This window comes from Tupaia chinensis, unplaced genomic scaffold, assembly GCF_000334495.1.
Source record: "Tupaia chinensis unplaced genomic scaffold, TupChi_1.0 Scaffold000147_1, whole genome shotgun sequence".
Taxonomy (NCBI): domain Eukaryota; kingdom Metazoa; phylum Chordata; class Mammalia; order Scandentia; family Tupaiidae; genus Tupaia; species Tupaia belangeri.
The window spans coordinates 18,492-38,724 of NW_006159617.1; the positions used below are offsets into that span (position 1 = coordinate 18,492).

The following is a 20,233-nucleotide window of genomic DNA, read 5'->3' on the forward strand; positions in this document are numbered from 1 at the left end:
TCTCCAAGGTTTTCCTGTATGGTCTGATTAATGTACAACCCCTTTGCATGTCTCTAAAGAATGTATGAATCCTTGTTAATACAGCAGGAGAGAGGAATCTTGAGCACATAGGATAAAGCCAGGATGGAGTGATAAGTGGCTAAATTTCCACAGTCAAAACACAGGCTGTATTGGAATTGAAAGTAACTATTGCTAAGGGCAACAGTTTCTATTTAGTGACTGTATTCTAACAAGAAATACAAAACTTGTGGTTTGCTGACTCCACAAATAATAGGGTAATAAACCACTCAGACTACCCTGTAACCATTTGCTAAAACCGACTTTCTTATCAGATAGCCAGCCCATTGCTCAGACTGCTAGATAAAAACCCCATTGGAAACTTTTTCTCCTTCCCTAATATCTCCACTTTACTCTCCTTTTTGTCTGTGTCTCTAATTCTCCCATGAGCTTTGGACAAGAACCAGCATGAATGTTGAGTCTGATTACCCAGCACTCCTGCATTATTATTCTACACGAAGCTAAACCATTTCTCAATGGGATTGTGACAAGAGATGACAAGTAGTTTTTATAGAACAATTGGCAACACCCAGATCAGTGATTGGACTGAGAAGGAGCTACAAAGTTTCCCAAAGCCAATTTTATACCGAAGTAAAAGGTCTTGTTCACTGTTTGGTGGGGTCTGATCCACTCCAGCTTTCTGAGTCCTGCCAAAACCATACCTTTTAGCTGTATGCTCATCAAATCCATGAGATGCAGCAAAAGCTGCAATGCCTGAAGCCCGCCTTAGTCTACAGAAGAGGCCCACTCTCCAAGATCACTCCTGACAGCTCATTGTACAACCAACACTTCAAAAGTTGAATGGATTGGGCTGAGAAGTTTTGCCTCAGTCACCATATTTACCTGAATTCTCACCAACCAACTACTACTTCTTCAAGCATTTTGACAACTTTTTGCAGAGAAAATGCTTCCACAACTAAAGTTAGCAGAAAGAAAGAAATAAAGATTAGGGCATAAATAAATAAAATAGAAAATATTAAAATAAATAGTGAGTTTTTAATAAATATCACAGTTGGCAAATCCTTAACTTGAACAAAAAAAAGAGAAAATGGACCAGCTTTTGGCATAATGGCTATGTCGCTGGACTCCCATGTAGTCAACTGCAGTTCGAGTTCCAGACCTGGTGGCTTAAACGCATGCTGGGTGTGTATGTGTGTATGCCTAAGATCCCAAGAGGAGAATGGAGGAGAGGGGACTGCAGCGTGACCATCCCTCCTGGGAGGTGATTTCTTTCTCTCTCTCTCTCTCTTTCTCTCTCTCTCTGTCTTTCTGGTGAGTATACACGCTCTATAGCAAAAACCTCTCAAAAAGAATAAAAAAGAGAGAGAAGATTCAATTAAATAAAATCATAAATGAGAGAAAAGACATTATAAATGATGCCACAATAAAAAAAAAGTTATCATGAAATAACTATAAACAATTATGCAAGGGAATCTCAAAAATTTCATGGAAAAACTGAATTAAAGCATGAATTTATTCTGGGGCAAAATGTTTTTAAAATCAGAAACCAGAAGTTGGCATAATGGCTACGTTGCTGAACTCCTATGTAGTAGACCACAGTTTGAATCCCAGACCTGGTGTCTTAAACTCACGCCGGGCATGTGTGCATGTGTGCCCAAGATCCCAAGAGGAGACTGGAGGACAAGGAATTGCAGAGTGGCCATCCCCTTGGGGGAGTGATTTCTCACTTTCTGTCTCTCTGTCTCTGTCTTTTTGGTGAGAGCATGCACCCTATATCAAAAAACTCTCAAAAAAATTCTATGCATTGCATAAAGTTTCATAATGTATACTTTCCATGAACTTTTTGAAGTTTCTGCTCATACATAAAAAAAATTGTTGGAAGTACAACGTAGAAGAAATGGATAAAACATACAACCTACCAAGATTGCATCATGAAGAAACAAAAAACCTGAACAGACCAATAATGACTGAGTTAAATCTGAATTTAGTCAGTATTCAAAACATTTCCAACAAAGAAAAGTCTTAGGTATGATGGTTTCATTGGTGAATTCTACGAAAGAGTAAAGAAGAACTAACACTGGGTCCAGCAGAAGACGTAATGGTTACATCGTTAGACACTCACTTGGATGACCGTGGTTCATGTCCCAGACCCATAGATTAGTACATTTTAAAAGACAAAAATTAATGGACAGAATCACATCTTCATGGATAAGCTGTCTTAAAATGTCCACATTTAGGGCGAAGGGACAGTGGCCTCGCGCGCAGATTGGTGTGTCCTTTTAATACAAGAAAATGGAAACCGAATAGCCAGAGGAAACCTTCCCCAACACTGAGAATTTGGTAAATGCCCAGCAGAAGACATGGAAGAGGAGCAAGCATTTAGAAGATCTAGGGACACTGATGAGATGGTTGAATTACACATTCTGCTTCAGAGCAAGAATGCTGGGGCAGTGATTGGAAAAGGAGGCAAGAATATTAAGACTCTGCGAACAGAATACAATGCCAGTGTTTCAGTCCCAGACAGCAGTGGCCCCGAGCGCATATTGAGTATCAGTGCTGATATTGAAACAATTGGAGAAATTCTGAAGAAAATCATCCCTACCTTGGAAGAGTACCAACACTATAAACCAGGTAAAGCCTCTTTAAAATCTAAATGATATATAGCAATTGAATGCATAAATAATAATAATAATAAAGAAAAAAGTGCTAAAATCAAAGAGCTTCAAGGGAACACTCAGACAACAATCAAGCTTTTCCAGGAATGCTGTCCTCATTCTGCTGAGAGAGTCGTTCTTATTGGAGCAAAGCTTGATAGAGTTGTAGAGTGTATAAAGATCATCCTTGATCTTATATCTGAGTCTCCTATCAAAGGACGTGCACAGCCTTATGATCCCAATTTTTATGATGAAACCTATGATTATGGGTCTCAACCTTTTGGGGACCTAACTTCTAAACATTCTAATAGCTTTGCCTTGATTTTCTTCTGCTTTCTTACTAAAAATGAAGACATTCAATACTAATCTTGCTGGAAGAAGCCTTAACCAAGCAAACTTCTCATTTCTCTGGTGAAAACTGCTGCCAAAACTACTTGTTATAAATTATACAGAGCCTGTAGAAAATATAGAAGATTCAGTGGATGTTGGCCTTGTTCTGTGTGGAAGACTAGTGATTTTGTTGTTTTTAGATAACTAAATCGACAACAAATCACAGTCTGCCATATGGCACAGGCCATGCCTCTACAGGACAAATGATTGGTGCTGTAAAATGCAGCATTTCACACCTTACTGGCCTTTCTTTGTCTTTTCTACCAAATATTAACAACTCTGAATTTTATTTTCTTAATTCCATCCTACTAATGTCTGGTTTACTATTAATCATTTTTCTTGAATTTTACATTGTTTTACTTTGTAATTTTGCAAGTTTTTAAAAATCTTATTTCTAGTTGTAATGGACATAACATTTTAATTTAGCATTAAAATGTCTTAATGTTGATTAAGATGTTACGAACAAAAATTCTAATTCGCACTTTTTTTTTCTTTTCTTTTATAGTGTGAAGCAGTATGCAGATGTTGAAGGATTCTAATGCAAGATATTTTTTCTTTTTTATAGTGTGAAGCAGTATTCTGGAAAGTTTTTCTAAGACTAGTGAAGAACTGAAGGAGTCCTGCATCTTTTTTTTTTTTATCTGCTTCTGTTTAAAAAGCCAACATTCCTCTGCTTCATAGGTGTTCTGCATTTGAGGTGTAGTGAAATCTTTGCTGTTCACCAGATGTAATGTTTTAGTTCCTTATAAACCGGGTTGAGGGAAGGGGAAGGGTGTGCAAATTGAAATTTTGAAACAGCAGCAGAGTGAGTGAATTTTATTTTTGTTCATTGTTGGTGGTTAAAAAGAAAAATCCCCCCATGTAATTATTGTGAACACCTTGCTTTGTGGTCACTGTAACATTTGGGGGGTGGGACAGGGAGGAAAAGTAACAATAGTCCACATGTCCCTGGCATATGTTCAGAGCAGTGTGCAGAATGTAATGCTCTTTTGTAAGAAACGTTTTATGATTTTTAAAATAAATTTAGTGAACCTATTTTTGGTGGGCTTTTTTTTTTTTTTAAGATAGTCATTTTTCCAGTGGTGGCTAAAATTTGCAGTCCACCCCCAAACTAAACACTAAGTTTGAGTTTCGACTCCTCTGTTGGATATAAGTACATCTCTTGGACATTAGACAAAATAATCTTGAGAAATTCAATTTTGGTGGTTTCTCTATGGTTTGAAAGTCCATTGCTTTGGGGGGAATTTACATCATACACATTTGTGCATACAATAAGCTGAGTGGGTTTTGTTTTTTGCAAATACTTGCCCCTACTTTCCAACAGTTTTCTGTTGGTTATGAAGCGCCAAGGTGGGGAGCAATGCTACAAATTGAATAATGGTTTAAGTAACATACCAGCAGCACCAGCAGCCTTATTGGCAGCAAGGTTTTATTAATCAGAATAGCACTTGGTTATTATGGAAGTGACTGATGTTGAATAAATTTTTATTATTTTTACTAGGTAATTTCTCACCTATACACTTAAGCTGTCAACTTGCTTGGTATCTATTAGTTAAACTTTGTAAAAAATATATATATATATTCTTGTTTTCCATTGTATGCAAATCGAAAGAAAAAGATGTATCATTTTTGTTGTTTGTGGGAATATGTAGGAAATGTTTGTACAGATCAAAAAGGATGAAAAGTTCCTGTGGATGTTTTGTGTAGTATCTTGGCATTTGTATTGGTAGTTAAAAATTCACTTCCAAATAAATAAAACTCCCATGATTCTAGATTCAATGTGTTCCCAATTTGAACAAGGGTTGATTGACCTGTAAGACTTGTTGAACCATTCCTCTTACAAGGAAATACAGTAATCTTAAATTGTATAATTTTTGTGTGAATTGTGTTTCTAGCGTTTATGAACAAAATTAAGTAGGGATGAAAGATGCTAAATTCCAGTAGTTGGGACTCTTAATTTCTTAAAAGTGTAGTATAGCACAAAGAATCTAGTACTTTTCCAATTCTGTAGTGTTTATATCACCTGTGAGTTGAGTTTCTTAGCTTTCTTGTAATAGGTCTGGTTTGATGTTTGAGTATATTGGAAGGAAGTAACTGCAGAATACAGTGTGTACCTCATGTTCACAAGAGTGCCTTAACCACTCTCAAGTGTTCAGAAAACTTGAGAGTAGATTAACAACTGAAAGAGGAGTCTTGTCATTTCCCTTGTTTAAATTTAGGAAGACTGGTGTTTTCATAAAAGAATGAGCCAGGCAGGTTGTAGAATGTGCAAATACACTTTCATCAGCTCCCTCTTAGTTCAGAGAAGGGGGTTTGAGTGTTCTTGGTTCATAGCATGTGAAATACAACAAATGTTTAAAAATACCACTTAAAAACTAGTGAATGTTACTTGTGATAGTTTTCCCCAAGGTGAAATTACACTGAATTGCCACATGGGTGTTAACTTAGCCCCTCTCTTGGGTATTTTAAGTATGGGTGAGTTGGGCTTTCTCAGGGTGAAATGAGTCCTTTCCCTAGAGAAAAATTACCAATAATGACATTTTAGTCAAATTGTTATTCCTGAAGGAGGAAAGCCTCCCTGGAGAGAACCACCTACTGGTAGTTTTAAGAGTTACATGGATTATTAGCTGGAAATGTTTTTGTATTTTGCCTGTTTCTTTTTTTAATAATTATTTAATTTTATTTATTCATTTATTTTAATATGTCCAGAACTCAAATGGTGGTCAGCCTTATGGGAGTATCTAGTGCCTTAACCACCACACCACCTGCTGGTTCCTCAGTTTATCCTTTTAAAATAATTCAGACCTGGGACCAGCTGATGGCCTAATGGTTACGTTGCTGGCTGGACTCCCATGCAGTCGACTGTGGTTTGAGTCTTGGACCTGGCAACTTAAACTTAGATGCTGGAGCCTGTATGTGCCCAAGATCCCCTGTGTGTGATGGTGACATCACTGGACTCCCACATAGTTAACTGCAGCTTGAGCCCCACACCTGGTGGTTTAAAACTAAGGCCAGGCACATGAGCATGCGTGCCCCAAATCCTGAAAGAATGGAGAACAGATTGGTGGCCATTCTCCCTCCCCACCCCAGGGATGATTTCCTGCTTTCTGCCTCTGGCAAGAGCAACGCACCCTTAGAACAGAAATTTCTCTTAAAGAAGTATTAGTGGAATTGAACATAAGCCAGTTTTATTAGAGTAACTAGTGCAATTAAACTATTGAGAAATGTAGTTTCAAAAGTGAGCATAATTTTTAAGTATTACTAGGATGTCAACAGTTTGGAAAGCAGACTACAAAGACTTTCCAAGAGTTCAGAACCAGAAGAAAATAAATTTGCTGCTATTCAAATTTTAGTAGTTTGCCTTTGATCTGTTAACTTTGTCCTGGGATTATAATGGAAAAGAAAATCTTTGACAACTGATAACCACTGGAATACATAAATCAGGAAATCAAACTTGAAAAAACTATAAATGGTTTGTCTATTTGTACTACATAAAATGAAATACTTAACAAAGTGTTAAGTATGGTATTACCTAATATTGGACCTAGGTAAAGAGGCCTTTATGTTAAATTTTCTTAAACCATTTGAAATTTTAGACTAGTGAAAAACATTTTATCCATTGTTTTGTACCATCAAAAGTAACTTTTGGTGGAGAGGTGAAAGAACAAATATTTAAAAATTTCTATTTATCATTCCATTCTCAAATTTGAAGTGAAATTGGCCAAACTTCTCGGTAGTGAACTTTTTAAAAATTTTTTTTTTATTTAGCTATTTATATTTGACCAGAGAGGGAAAGTGAGAAAGCAGGCCACCAGGTCCAGGTATCAAACCCTCGTCAGCAGTGTAGGAGTCCAGTCCCCTTCACCACCACTCCACCTGCCAGCCCCGGTAGCATAGAACTTTAGCAGGTAATATGGCAGTACACTGCACTATTTCATTGCTCTAGGACCACCTTCAGAATCAAGGATGCTAGTCAAGTTGTGGACAAGCTTAGTCTCTAGAGGTACCTGCATGTTTAATAAGTTCCCCAGGTTATTTTTAGAGTTGGAGGGCCATTGTAATGATGGTATGCAGTAAGAATCAAACGTTTGCCTACCTTTCCATTAATTCATCAAATACATTTTGTTGCTAAAGCTATGTAAGAACAATCCTAGTCATTAGGATGCAGTGGTTTGGGGGCAAAAAACTTGTTTTAGACAATCCAGTCACTAACAAAGTGATGAGAAAACATTACTGGAGTTTGTATTGGTATGGATATCATTTGCCCAAGCAGACCGTAGCACTTTAGTCAAAGAAATCTGATCTAATACCTGGAGACAAAAGTTCAGGTAGTTAAGAGACTTCTGTTTAAAATTAGGTGTAGTCTTGAGTCAAGTGGTTCTATGTGCAAATATATACTGGAAAATAAGATATAAATATTTTGTAGGGGTGGGTTCCCCTGTTTGCAGGGTTGGGGCAAACTTACCCTATGACCTAAACCTGTCTAATCCTCATTCAGAACGCTTAAAAATGTTTTTGTTTTTGGAGAGGTTTTTGCTATAGGGCGTGCACTCCCCAAGACAGCAAATCATCCCCTAGCGAGGATGGCCACTCCGTAATCCCTTTTCCATTCTCCTCTTGAGATCTTGGGCGCACACGCACACCCATGCGTCCTACATGTGTTTAAAAATGCCACTAGGTCCTAGACTTGAACATCAGTCCGAGACTTGAATCGCAGTCCGAGACTTGAGTCACAGTCCAGCGAGAGCCATTATGCCAACCTCTGGTCCCCATAAAAATGTCTTGTATTCCCACTCAATAGCTCTTCCCTCACTTGACCTGCCCCTCCAAATTCCTTATCTTCATTTACTACCCTCAAACCTATAATTGTGAGAAAGATACATCCAAACCTAACACCTTTCAAAAAATCAGATTTTTTTTTCATTTTGATCACCCTCATTCCATCCCACTCCCTGCCTTTTTTATTTTTTCAATACCTGAGACCATTCTACCATTAAAACCACGCTTTGTGGAAGGTGCAGTTTAAGAACAAGTCTATGATAGGAACAAGTGTATGATGTAACTAAAGTTAGAGGGAGCCAAGCCTGTAGCTTACTAGTTAAAGAGCCAGATTCTGGGACCAGCAGATGGCGTAGTGGTTAAGGTCCTGGAGTCGCACCTGACTAAACTGAAGAGTCTGGGACTCAGTGGCTTGCCAGCAGGTGGCATAGTAGTTGAGGGGCTAGACTCCAACATGGTTGACTGCAGTTCAAGTCCTAGACCTGGGACCAGCAATTGGCGTAATGGCTATGTTGCTGGACTCCCACATAGCTGACCGTGGTTTGAGTCCCTGTCCCAGGTGGTTTAAACTCAACACCAGGCACCTGTGTGTGCATGTCCAAGATCCTGAGAGGAGAATGGAGGAAAAGGGATTGCAGCATGGCCATCCCCCGGGGGAGGAGGGGGGTGATTTCTCGCCTTCTCTCTATCTCTCTGGCGAGTGTAAGTGCCCTATGGTAAATTATTAAAATAATAATAATGGGCCAGTAGATGGCATAGTGGTTGCATCGCTGAACTCCCACAGGACCGACTACAGATGGAGTCTCAGATTGAAACATGCTGGGTGTGCATGCATGCCGAAGATCCCAGGAAGAGAATGGAGGAGAAGGGATTATGATATGGGATAAGGGGTTGTGGCATGGGCATCATCCCCCCTGGGGGTTGATTTCTCGCCTATCTCATTGTATCTCCAGCAAGCACAGACAAAAACCTTAAAATAATGATAGTAATAAAAATAATAAACCACCAGGCTCGTATGCATCTATGCCCAAATTCTTCAGAGAAAAATAAAGGAGAATGTATTGCAGCATGGCCATCCACCCAGGGGATGATTTCCCGATTTCTGTCTCTGCCTCTCCATGGAGTGCACATGCCCTATAGCCAAAAGAAAGCCAGATTCCACATGACCACCATTCAAATTCCAGTCCCAGAGGCTTGAGAAATGCCAGGTGTATGTACATGTATGCCCCAAATCCCAAGAGAATGGGGCGTAACCATGCCCCCTGTGGGGTGCTTTATTTTCTCTGTCTCTAGTTAGTAAATACATACTATGGCAATTTAAAAAAAAAAAAAAAAAAGCCAGCCTGTGATCTGCTAGTTAAGGTATCTGGATCCCACATGGCCAACCGTGTAGTTTAAGCCCCAGACTCACCTCAGTAAAATGCTGATGAGTATGTGTTCGCCCAAATCCCAACAGGTGGGAGAAATAGAGAAAGGGGATTGCAGCATGACCATTCCCATAGGGGTGGTACTTGGGGGGTGGGGGGGGAACCAAAAAAGAAGATCCTCTTAATAGAGTTGTCAAGTGTCAAGACAGGGTAGGGTAAAATGTACCACTAGGTCCCTCAGAGGCCTCCCTGGAGTTCAGCCAGGAGCAGGATGAGTGGGGTAAGATTAGTGAGAGAGCAGAAGCTCCAGATGGGCAGAGAGGAAAACAAAGCCGAAAATCAAAACAGAAGCTTCACTTCTAATTTGGAAACTGTGCAAGTGTCCCTATGACCTTGTAGGTCAGAAAGCACAGAAGATTCAAAGGGATATCATTTTGGCACAGAATTAGAGATTTCTTTATTTTTCCCATAGGGTGCATGCATTCACCAGAGGAGAGAAAAGGAAAGTGAGAAGTCACGCCCCTCTCCCCAGGGGGCGGGGGATGGCCACACCACAGTCAGTCCGTCCTCCATCCTCTCCAGATTTGGGGCACACACACACACATGCATAGTGTAATTTTTTTTAATAATTATTTATTTTATTTTATTTATTCATTCATTTATTTTTTAATTTGACCAGAGAGAGAGACAGAGGGTGAGAGTGAGAGAAAGGATGTGAAAAAGCAAGCCACCAGATTCAGGACTTGAACCCTGGTCAGCCATGTGGGAGTGTCCAGCACCTTAACCACCACGCCACCCGCTGGTCCCCGTGTAATTTTTAAGACTCCAGGTCTAGGACTTGAACCATGGTCAACCATGTGGGATTTAGAGTCAGTAGAGCTGGAACTAAACAGAAACACATCACTCAGACATCTTGGGCTTAGCTTGTGATGGCAAGAAATGAGACTTGGGGTTATCTCTCTGAGGAAGGGGTAAGAGGGTTTTGGTTTTTGTTATTTATTTATTTATAGAGGTTTTTGCATTAGGGTACATGTGCTTGTGGGGGTGGGGGGAGGAAAGAGACAGAGACCATGAGGGGGAAAGTGAGAAATCACCTTTCAGGGGATGGCTGTATCACAATCCCCTCTCCATTCTCTTTCTAGGATCTTAAACACCCACACACAGCGTGATTTTCAAGCCATCTGATTTGAGACTTGAACTGCTGTTGGCCATGTGGAAATCCAGCAATGTAACCACTATGCCATCTGCTGGCCCCATTTTTTGTTTTTCTAAATGGAAAATAACTACATTATGCTAGACAGGAATATATATGTTTTTTAAGATCTGAATTTTTAAAATAATTATTTAATTGTATTTATAATTCTTATTTTTTTAATTTGCTACAGGTGAGAGAGAGAGAAAGAGAGAGAAAGTGAAAAATCCTAACCACCATACCACCTAGAGGCCCTTGAAAGACTTTTTCTTTTAAGAATTAGTTTATTTAGTGGGGTTGCAGGTGGTGTGGTGGTTAAGAGTGCTGAACTCACACATGACTGGCCGTGGTTCGAATCCTGGACCTGGCGGCTTGCTTTCTCACTTTCTCTCTCTCACTCTGTCCCTCTCTGGTCAAATTAAAAAATAGATAAAGTTAAATAAAATAATTCTTTAATTTTATTTATTATATTTTTATTTGATCAGAGAGAGACAGAGAGAGGGCAAATGAGAAAGCAAGCCACTAGGTCTGGGACTATTACTGCGGTTGGCCATGTGGGAGTCCAGTGCCATAACCACCATGCCATCTGCCGGCCCCAAGCAGGAGTATTTTTGAAAGCATATATATGAGAAAATTATGTAGATGCTGACAAGCCAGAAGGATGAATTATGATGGATGTTTTGTTAACCTGGCATAACTTTCTGCTTCCTAATAGTACACAGGTTTCCTTATGGAGTTTTCCTCTTCCTACGTAATGAGATAAAAATTCTGATCCTTAGAGGTTCTTTATCACTCAAGAGGGTGGGCATTTTGACCTAGGCTTAGTTAACCAGACTCTCTGGGGATTTTCAGTCTTGAGCAGAATGATGCAAGTGAGTTGCAATGATTATAGTTATTTCCTGTAGTACTAGTAGAAGAAACCTTTGGGGATTTCTACTCTCAATACTCTAAAACTGCCTGGTTCCTATTTCCAGGTCTGGTTCCCAGACTTCCCTTCCATCCTGCAAGCGTTTTCTAACCCCCAAGAAATTATTTTGTTCAAATTAGAATCAGTTGCTATCACATGCAGTCCTTCAATCAAAAGGGTTTATGTTGTGCAGACAGGATTGCTAATTTCAGAGTGGTCGGTCAGCAACAAAGCATGGGTGACAGCTCTTGCTCCACCTCAGCTGCCACTGCTACCAACCATTACCACTTGGGCCTTCATACTTAACACCATGTCTGAGACTGATTGGTCATTTCCTGGTAAGAACTATGCTCAATCTCAAGGCTGCCATTGAATATCCAGGGCAGTGGGCAACATACCCCAAGTTTCTAGGTTTTCCTTCCACTTTCAGACTTTGATAAAATGTCATACTTCATGGGTGGGGCTGCCAAGTGGCATGGTGGTTAAGGGCACTAGACTCCCACATGGCTGACCACGGTTCAAGTCCTGGACCTGGTGGCTTGCTTTCTCACTTTCTCCCTCTCTATCTGTCCCTCTGTGGTCAAATTAAAATAAATAAATAAAGTTAAATTTAAAAAAAAAAGTCATACTTCATGGGTAAGATAGGACTTCCTAGACAGCTATTGAAGTGGTTGGATAACACAACCTGGAATTATGGACAAGTCAATTTTGTATGAAGCAAACTCCGACCAATAGGAATCATAGAATTTCCTTTCCTTTATTCCTCCTAAAAACTGCCCTAAGACACAGTTTCTCTGTATAATTTGTCTAGAGACATCCTCAAAGTTGTACCAATACTCCTAAGTGATAGTTGTGTCTTTGAGGCTCACCATGAAGCAGTGGCAAGGACAATAATGCAGTGTTGATGCCCCCTCAAAATTTTATTAATTTATTTAAATTTGCTATAGGATATGTGTGCTCACCAGAGACAGAGAGAGAGTGAAAAAGCATCTTAGACTCAAACCGCAGTCAGCCATGTTGGAGTCTAGCACCTTACCCGCCACACCACCTGCTGGCCCAATGCCCCTCAGATTACACCTCACAGAAAGCATCACATTTAATCCCTGCCTCAAGTCCTTTTTCTGAGGGCACCCAAGTTTAAATACTCCTATATACTCTATATTTTTGCAATTTTGTTTTATAATACTCAGTACTTCCTCTTAAGTCAGAATTATTAACTTCACTAATTAAAAGTAAAATGTAGTTTGAGCCAGCTGGGTGAGTTGTGAAGTGTAGTAAATAATGTTACTTTTATATAACAGGAAACAATAGAGTTATTCCATCCATTACAATATTTTAAATAAGAAATTAAAATATTTGAGAGTCATGGTTCTCAGCACAAAGATTCCACTCTGTCCCTAAGTCATAACCTATGGATGAGACAGTCTACACTCAGAGTAGGGGGCCAGGAGATGGCATGGTGGTTAAGGCACTGGATCCCACATGGCTAACTCTGCAGTTCAAATCTCAGGCTTGGTGGCTTGAAACGCATGCTGGGTATGTGTGCGTATGGATCCAAAATCCCAAGAGGAGAATGGAGTGGAAGAGATTGTGGCATAGCTATGCCTGCTGGGAGGTGATTTCTCACTTTCCCTCTCACGTCTCTCTCTGGTGAGTGGGGAGTGTCCTATGGCACAAATCTAAAGGAAAAAAAAAAAAGAGAGAGAGAAGGAAGAGAAAGAGCCATCAATGGTACTAAGAAAACTAGGATAATAAAATACCCTGGAAGCCATGGGAGAATTTCAAGAAAGTAAATCTTAAATATGGATAAATACTAACTCTGGATAAATCAAGAAGAAAAGGAACAGAAAAGTTATACTGTAGTGAACCACAACTCTACCCTACCAAGCCTCCTTGAGGCTTCAGTCTTTCAGTAACTTTGGGGATACTGAGGGAAGTATATCCGTTTTACTTCTCTACATAGCCCTTTCTGCATATATGAGAAACTACAGTCTCCTCTCTAGCAATGTCTACTGTTGACCCTTACTACTCTAGTCAACTTATGCAAATTCTCAACAATTCCTCTTAACCTTCTTTAGTTAGCACCAGGGCCTATCATGACAGAAAATAGAAGACATAGCAATGATAGTTAGCAAGAGTTTGACCATTTAATTTAGCTATTCAGAATGGTGGCTGTCTTGATGACTAGAATAATGTAACTTGGATACTCTTCAGGACACACATCATTGATCATGCCTACCTCATTTGTTAACCTTGAAAATGCAAATGGCTGCTTGGGAACAGGATGGTGTTGTATTGGTAAAACGTGATGCTCTGTGAGGCTGTCTTACATGGCAAGGTTCTCAGTTCACATCCAGAGACCTCCTTGAATAGACCTTGCATACACGTGATCCAGGGATGGCTGAGGCTAGGATGGATCACAGCTTTGAGACCTTTTTGGAGGTTTGTCAATTTATGTCTCTCTCTCTCTTTCTCTCCTGCTCATGAAAGAAAGTTACATATTTTTTACATTTGCCAGATGGTACGTATGTTTACAAGAGGAAGAGAAAGGGTGATAAACCAGGAAGCAACTCCATAGGGAACGCTCACGCCACAATCCCTTCTCCTCCATCTCTCCTGTTCAGGATTTTGGGCACACACACATGGATGCCACACGTGCCTGGAAGATTTTTTTATGTTTTTTTGTTTATTTAATTCCATTTGTTATTATTATATTTTAATTTGACCAGCGAGAAACAGAAAGGCAAAGTAAGAAAGCAAGCCACCAGGTTCAGGACTCAAACTGCGATCAGCCCTGTGGGAATCCAGTGCCTTTAACAACACCATGCCATCTGCTAGTCCCACCTGGAGTGTTTTTCAGGCTGCCGGGTCTAGACTTGAACCACACAGTTAGCCATATGAGATCCAGCTCCTAAACCACCAAACCACAGGCTAGCTCATAACTTTTGCCTTTAAAATCTGGGGTCTGACAGGTAGTGCAGTGGTTAAGGGTGCTGGACTCCCACATGGGTGACCACAGTTTGAGTCCTGGACCTGGCAGCTTGCTTTCTCACTTTCCTGCTCTCTCTCTCGCTCTGTCCCTCTCTGGTCAGATTAAACAAAAAAAGTTCAATAAAATAATTATTTTAAAAAATCATCCTAAATCTGTAACACTTTTGCATTTTGCACTTTTTCTTTTTTTGAGAGGTTTTTGCTATAGGGCGTGTGTGCTCGCCAGACAGACAGAGAGAGACAGAGAGACAGAAAGCAAGAAATCACCCCCCAAGGGGGATGGTCACACCGTGATCCCTTCTCCTCCATTCTCCTCTCAGGATCTTGGGCTCGCACACACACACACGCGCCCAGTGTGAGTTTTAAGCCACTGGGTCCAGGACGCGAACCGCGGTCGACTACGTGGGAGTCCAGTGACATAGCCATTATGCTAATTGCTGGTTCCCATCATCTTTTTTTTTTTTTTAGAGAGAGAGACTTTCGCTATTGGGGCATGTACATGCCAAAGAGACAGAGAGATAGAGAGACAGACAGAAAGTGAGAAATCACCTCCATGGGAGGATGACCACGCCACAATTCCTTCTCCTGCATTTTCCTCTCATGATCTTGGGCACTCAAGCACATGTGCCCGACATGAGGTTTTTAAAATTATTTTATTTATTATCATTTTATTATATTTTAATTTGATCAGAGAAAGATGGCGGGGGGGAGTCAGAAAGCAAGCTGCCAGGTCTGGGACTTGAACCGCAGTCAGCCATGTGGGAGTCCAACAGCCCTAACCACCATGCCACCTGTCAGCCCCACCAACATGAGTTTTAAGCCACCAGGCCCAGAACTCAAACCACTCCCACACGGGAGTCCAGTGACGTAACCATTATGCCATCTGCTGGTCCCATGGGCAATCATCTTTAAAAAAAAAAAATTATTTATTTTTACATTTTCCCACATTTACATATTAAAAAATGTTTGCTCATATTCCATAGTTCTTGACAGTCAATAAACAACTTTCAAAATTTCAAGAAACTTCATTTTAAAGATAATGCTTGAAATATTTGTTATAATTTTGTGACTCTGTAACAACAGACATAGTATGGTTTTAAACATTTTTGAGAAAATATTTACACGTCAACTCCTCAAACTGTTGAAAAGCAAACACCCAGCACAAAATTCACACGTAAACCTTCTCAATTCAGCCTTGCCTACCAAGTATTCTGTGATATACCATCTGCTAGCAAAGATCAGTCTCTTTTTCTTCCTTCAAAGTCTTCAAGATAATCCTCTGGTTGTGGCTGCTCTTTTGCAATCTCTATTGATTACAATGCTGGGCTGGAAAAGTCCAGGTTATTTTATGGTATGAATTCTTTTATGTAGTTTATCCAATCCTCTCTGCTAGGCAGAACTGCATATAGTGCCAGACCATCTTTCCAAGAGCTTTTATTGACTTACATGAGATCTACGTTAGTTCCGTAATTTTCTGGTTTAATCAGATATGACATTCCAATCAAAGTCCTGTCCAATAACAAGTATTTCCAATTTCTGATTCAAGGCAACAGGTATTATTGAACTTACACAAATAACCATTCTACCACGAATTAAGAATACTCCCAAATATTTTCCAATTGCAGAGGGGTCAGGAAGGGAGAAAAGTTTATGTTTACAAAGAAACAAACAAGAAGAAAAAACATTTTAACGAATTGCTGAACCTACCAACAGCTTAAAAGAAAGCAAAATCCTTAAATGGGAAAACAAAGCACAGTAAAGAAAAAGTCAGTAATATTTTACTCAAAAGTCATAAAATTCTATTTCACCCAGTTCAGTCATATGTAAGTAATCTCTCTTGTGTTGAATTTGTAGCATTTCTGTGGGCCCATCTTTATCTTTCCATTTAAATCCTGGAAGTTAACATTCAATGTTATTATTGATATTCCTTGACCCTAGCATTAAGTTGGTAATTTTCTTGGTTGCTTTTTGTTCTCTTATTTCTGTATTCGTGTCTTTAGTTTTCCTGGGAAAGCACTCCTTTTAGAACTTCTTGAAGAACTGATCTGGTGTTGGTAAATTCTTTCAGGTTTGTTTATCTGAGAATGATTTTTATCTTTTCTCCCCATATGACCCCATATGAAGGATAATCTTGCCAGGTACCGTATTCTTGGTTGAGACTGTTTTTCACTTAATACTTTGAATATATTTTCTTATTCTTTCCTTGCTCGCATTGTTTCTGATGAGAGGTCTGATGTTAGCCTGATGAGATAACCTTTCCTTTTTGGGGGGATAGGGTGGATGCGCTTGCTGGAGAGACAGAGAATGATGGAGAGAGAGAAAGTGAGAAATCATTCCTCTGGGGGACACGGCTATACCACAGTCTCTTCTCCTCCATTCACCTCTTGAGATTTTGGGCACGCACGCACATGTGCCCTGGCGTGAGTTTTAAGCCACCAGGTCCGGGACGCAAAGCACAGTCGACTACATGGGAGTCCAGCGACATAGCCATTATGCTAACTGCTGGCCCCATACCTTTCTAAGTAACCTGACGTTTCTCTCTTGCCAATCTTAGTATCTTGTCTTTGAGGTTTTGATCAATCTGGCTATAATGTGTCTTGGAGAAGATCTTTTTGGGTTGATTCTCTTAGGGGTCCTTTCTAGTTCTTGGGTTTAGATATTTGAATGCCTCTCTATACTTGGAAAGATTTCTTCTAGGATTTTATGGAATAAATGATCAATTCCCTTATTAGTTTTTTCACCTTCTGGGATACTGATTATCTGGATGTTTGGGCATATTTCTAGCATTTCTCATACAGTATTCTCATTTTTGGGGGTTATTTTCTCAGTTTCTTTTTTCCCCCTAGGTCGGAGGTTTTCCAAGATTCGATCTTCTGCATGGACTAATCTGCTTTTAATACTTTCGAGTGAGGTTTTGATTTCCTGTATTGCAGCCTTCATCTCCAACAGATCCATTTGATTTTGTTTTTCTCCAAACATTGAGACTTTATTGTGGGGGGTTCCCATCTGGGACCCCACCCTCTTAAATAAAAAAGTGCATAGAAAAGAAGGGATTTAGAAACTTTTGTACAGATTGTACAAGAACTTCCTCACTTCCTGGAACTCACTGTCTCTTTTCTCCTGAACCTGCTGGAGTTGATTGTCTTCTCAGCTCTTGCATCTTGTTAAATCTTTCACTATGAATATTCTGAATTCTCTATCAGACGTTTCCACAAGTTGTACTGTACTGTGTGCATGATTAAGGATTGTTCTTTTCACTTAGGGGCGAGACATTGTCTTGATTTCTCATATTTATTGTGCCTCTGTGGTGCTTTCTGGCAATTCTGTGACAAAAATCTCTTCTATACTGTGTTTTGCAACATGGTATTCACAGAAAGGGATTATGAGTTCAGATTTATAAAAGTTTCTTCTTTAAAGCAGGAGGTTCAGTAAGGGTTGAGGATTTCAATGACCCTTGTCTGAGTGTTTTGGGGGTCTAGAAGATGAGGTTTAGAGCATAGCTTTGGTCGCCTTGGTCACTGAACATGCCCGGACACACCTCCCCATGGCCAGTCATCTTTAATCTGGCCCAGATAAGTGCTTTTGTTTTATTTACCCGGTCTCAATATTTCTCTTCCATACAAAGTAAACAGGAAAAGCCAAGATGACAGATTCACGACTGCATTGTGTGTTAGTGACTTTCCCAGTAGAGCAAATCATAGTGGAGTCTTGAAATTCCTTTTCCTTACCAAAATAACAAATCGGAGGTAAAACGACCTTCCACTTCTCTAGGGACACAGATGGAAAAATTTTTTTTTCTTTTTTTGCTGTGGGGCATATGTGTTCTCTAAAGAGAGACAGACAGACACAGGAAAAATGAGAAATCACCCTCCGGGGGGAATGGCCATGTCACAATCCGTTCTCCCCATTTCTCCCCTTCTGATTTTGGGCAGCTGTGCCCATTTGCCTAGCATGTTTTTCAGGTTGCCAGATCCACAATTGGAACTGTGGGATCGGCATGCTGCTGCTGCTTTCATTTAAAAGAGATTTTTACTATAGGGTGTGTGTGCTCCCTGGAGAGACAGAGAGTAATCACCCCACTCCCATGGGGAATGGCCACACCACTATCCCTTCTCTATTCTTCTCTCGAGATTTTGGGCAAGGAAGCACTCATGCCTGTTCAGAGTTTTAGGCCTTCAGTCCCAGACTCAGACCATGGTCAACTACATGGGAGTTCAGCAACATAACTACTACACCATCTGCTGGTCCCATGTTTTTGTTTTGTTTTGTTTTCTTTTCTTTGAGAGGTTATTGCTATAGGGCATGTGCACTCACCAGAAAGACAGAGAGACAGAGAGACAGAGAAATCACCCCCTGGGGGGATGGCCACGCTGCAATTCCTTCTCCTCCATTCTAGTCTCGGGATCCTGGGCATGCATGCACACGCACCGGGCCTGAGTTTAAGCCATCAGGTCCAGGACTCAAACCATGTTTGACTACATGAGAGTCCACAGACATAGCCATTACACCAACTGCTGGTCCCCTCCATGGTTCTTTTTAAAATAGATGACTTTCCCAAAGCTGTGAACATTGTTATCTTTGGAGGTTAAAGTCTCAGAATGAGAATAAAAACACAGATCTCTATACTGATATGCATCAGTAGGCTTTTTATTATTATTTTTTAATGAGAATGTGCACTCACTAGAGAGAAAGAGGAAAAAAAATGTACATATTCACACATGGCAAGAGAGAGCACTTTCTTAAAGCGTTCGTGGTCACATCTCAATCCTTTCTCTTCCATTTCTACAACACTCAGGATTTGGGGCACCCAGGGATTCTGTTGTAGTCTTGTAAGACCTGACTCAACCACTGAGGCTAGGTTTGAATCATAGCTAAGTGGACTTCTGTGCCTCCCTCCTCCTCTTATAACGAATTGTTAAAGCTTTGTAGTGGTGATACTGACATATTTCCTTTTATTGGTGTCTTTTTAGTGGAGCCATTGATACACTGACAACCAGAATAGTTGAAATTGGTGAGAGGGCCTGCAGGTAGTTGAGGGCGCAGGACTCCCACATGGCCTAATGTAGTTCGAGTCCCACACCTGGAGGCTTGCTTTCTCACTTTACCTGTCTTTCGCTCTCACTCTGTCCCTCTCTGGTCAAATTAAAACAAGTAAATAAATAAAATTAGATAAAATATTAAAAAATAAAAAGAAATGGGTGATAGGCCCAAGTGCCCTTGATTTGGGGGAACTGAGTAATTCAGATTTCAATCTCTCCGAGTCATTGCTTTGATTGGGGTGGAGGGGTCTAATCCCTAAACCACTCGGCTTCACTTGCACGACGAGCTAATAGCCGCTTCTGTCATGACCCAGACGAGATAAGAATCAGAATTTAATGAGCACAGGCCAGCCGTGCAATGTTAACGGTTAATATCCTTGTTTCCACATCACTTCTCCAAACTTGCCAATTAATCTGAAACGTTCAATCGCCCTCCAAACGACCAGAAATTTAGCAAAGGAAAGCAGCAGCCGCCGGGGCTTGGGGCTAGGGCTCCGCCGCCTGGTGTCGCAGTCCGGGGGTGGGTCGGCCACTCGCACCGAGTCACGGCCAAAAATGCTCGTGTCGGGCAGGGCCTCGGACGCAAGGCGTCGCCGGGGCGGTCTCGCCCACACTTCGCCCTCGGGCAGATGGGAGGCAGCCCGGTGAGGGCAAAGCGGGACTCGGCTTGGAATGCCACGTCCGGGGCCACGACGCCAAACCGCAGTTCCTGCGTTTCACCTGCGGGAACCCGAGTGGGAAAAAACGCAAGATGGCGGAGCCGCACGTCCCAGGGTGGGCGACTCCCGGCCGGCACGCGCCAGGCACTTGGAGGAGGTTTCCCCACCTTCGGAACCGGAAGGGGAGCCAGGCGCGCGCCCGAGCGAGAAGGGGCGGGGCGACCTCCCGGAAGTGCC

The 20,233-nt window shown here is 40.9% G+C and overlaps 1 protein-coding gene and 1 non-coding gene across 2 annotated transcripts; both read left to right on the top strand.

Annotated features, from left to right (window-relative positions):
- Positions 1-2,310: 2,310 nt before the first annotated feature.
- On the top strand, positions 2,311-3,038 carry LOC102478971 (heterogeneous nuclear ribonucleoprotein K). The gene is given in 2 exon segments (XM_006172342.1): positions 2,311-2,353; positions 2,356-3,038. Coding segments are annotated over 2 exon segments (726 nt in total).
- Positions 3,039-3,173: 135 nt separating this feature from the next.
- Positions 3,174-3,237, top strand: MIR7-3 (microRNA mir-7-3). The gene has a single exon (NR_129429.1). It is a non-coding gene; the product is annotated as a microRNA mir-7-3 (primary transcript).
- Positions 3,238-20,233: the final 16,996 nt, after the last annotated feature.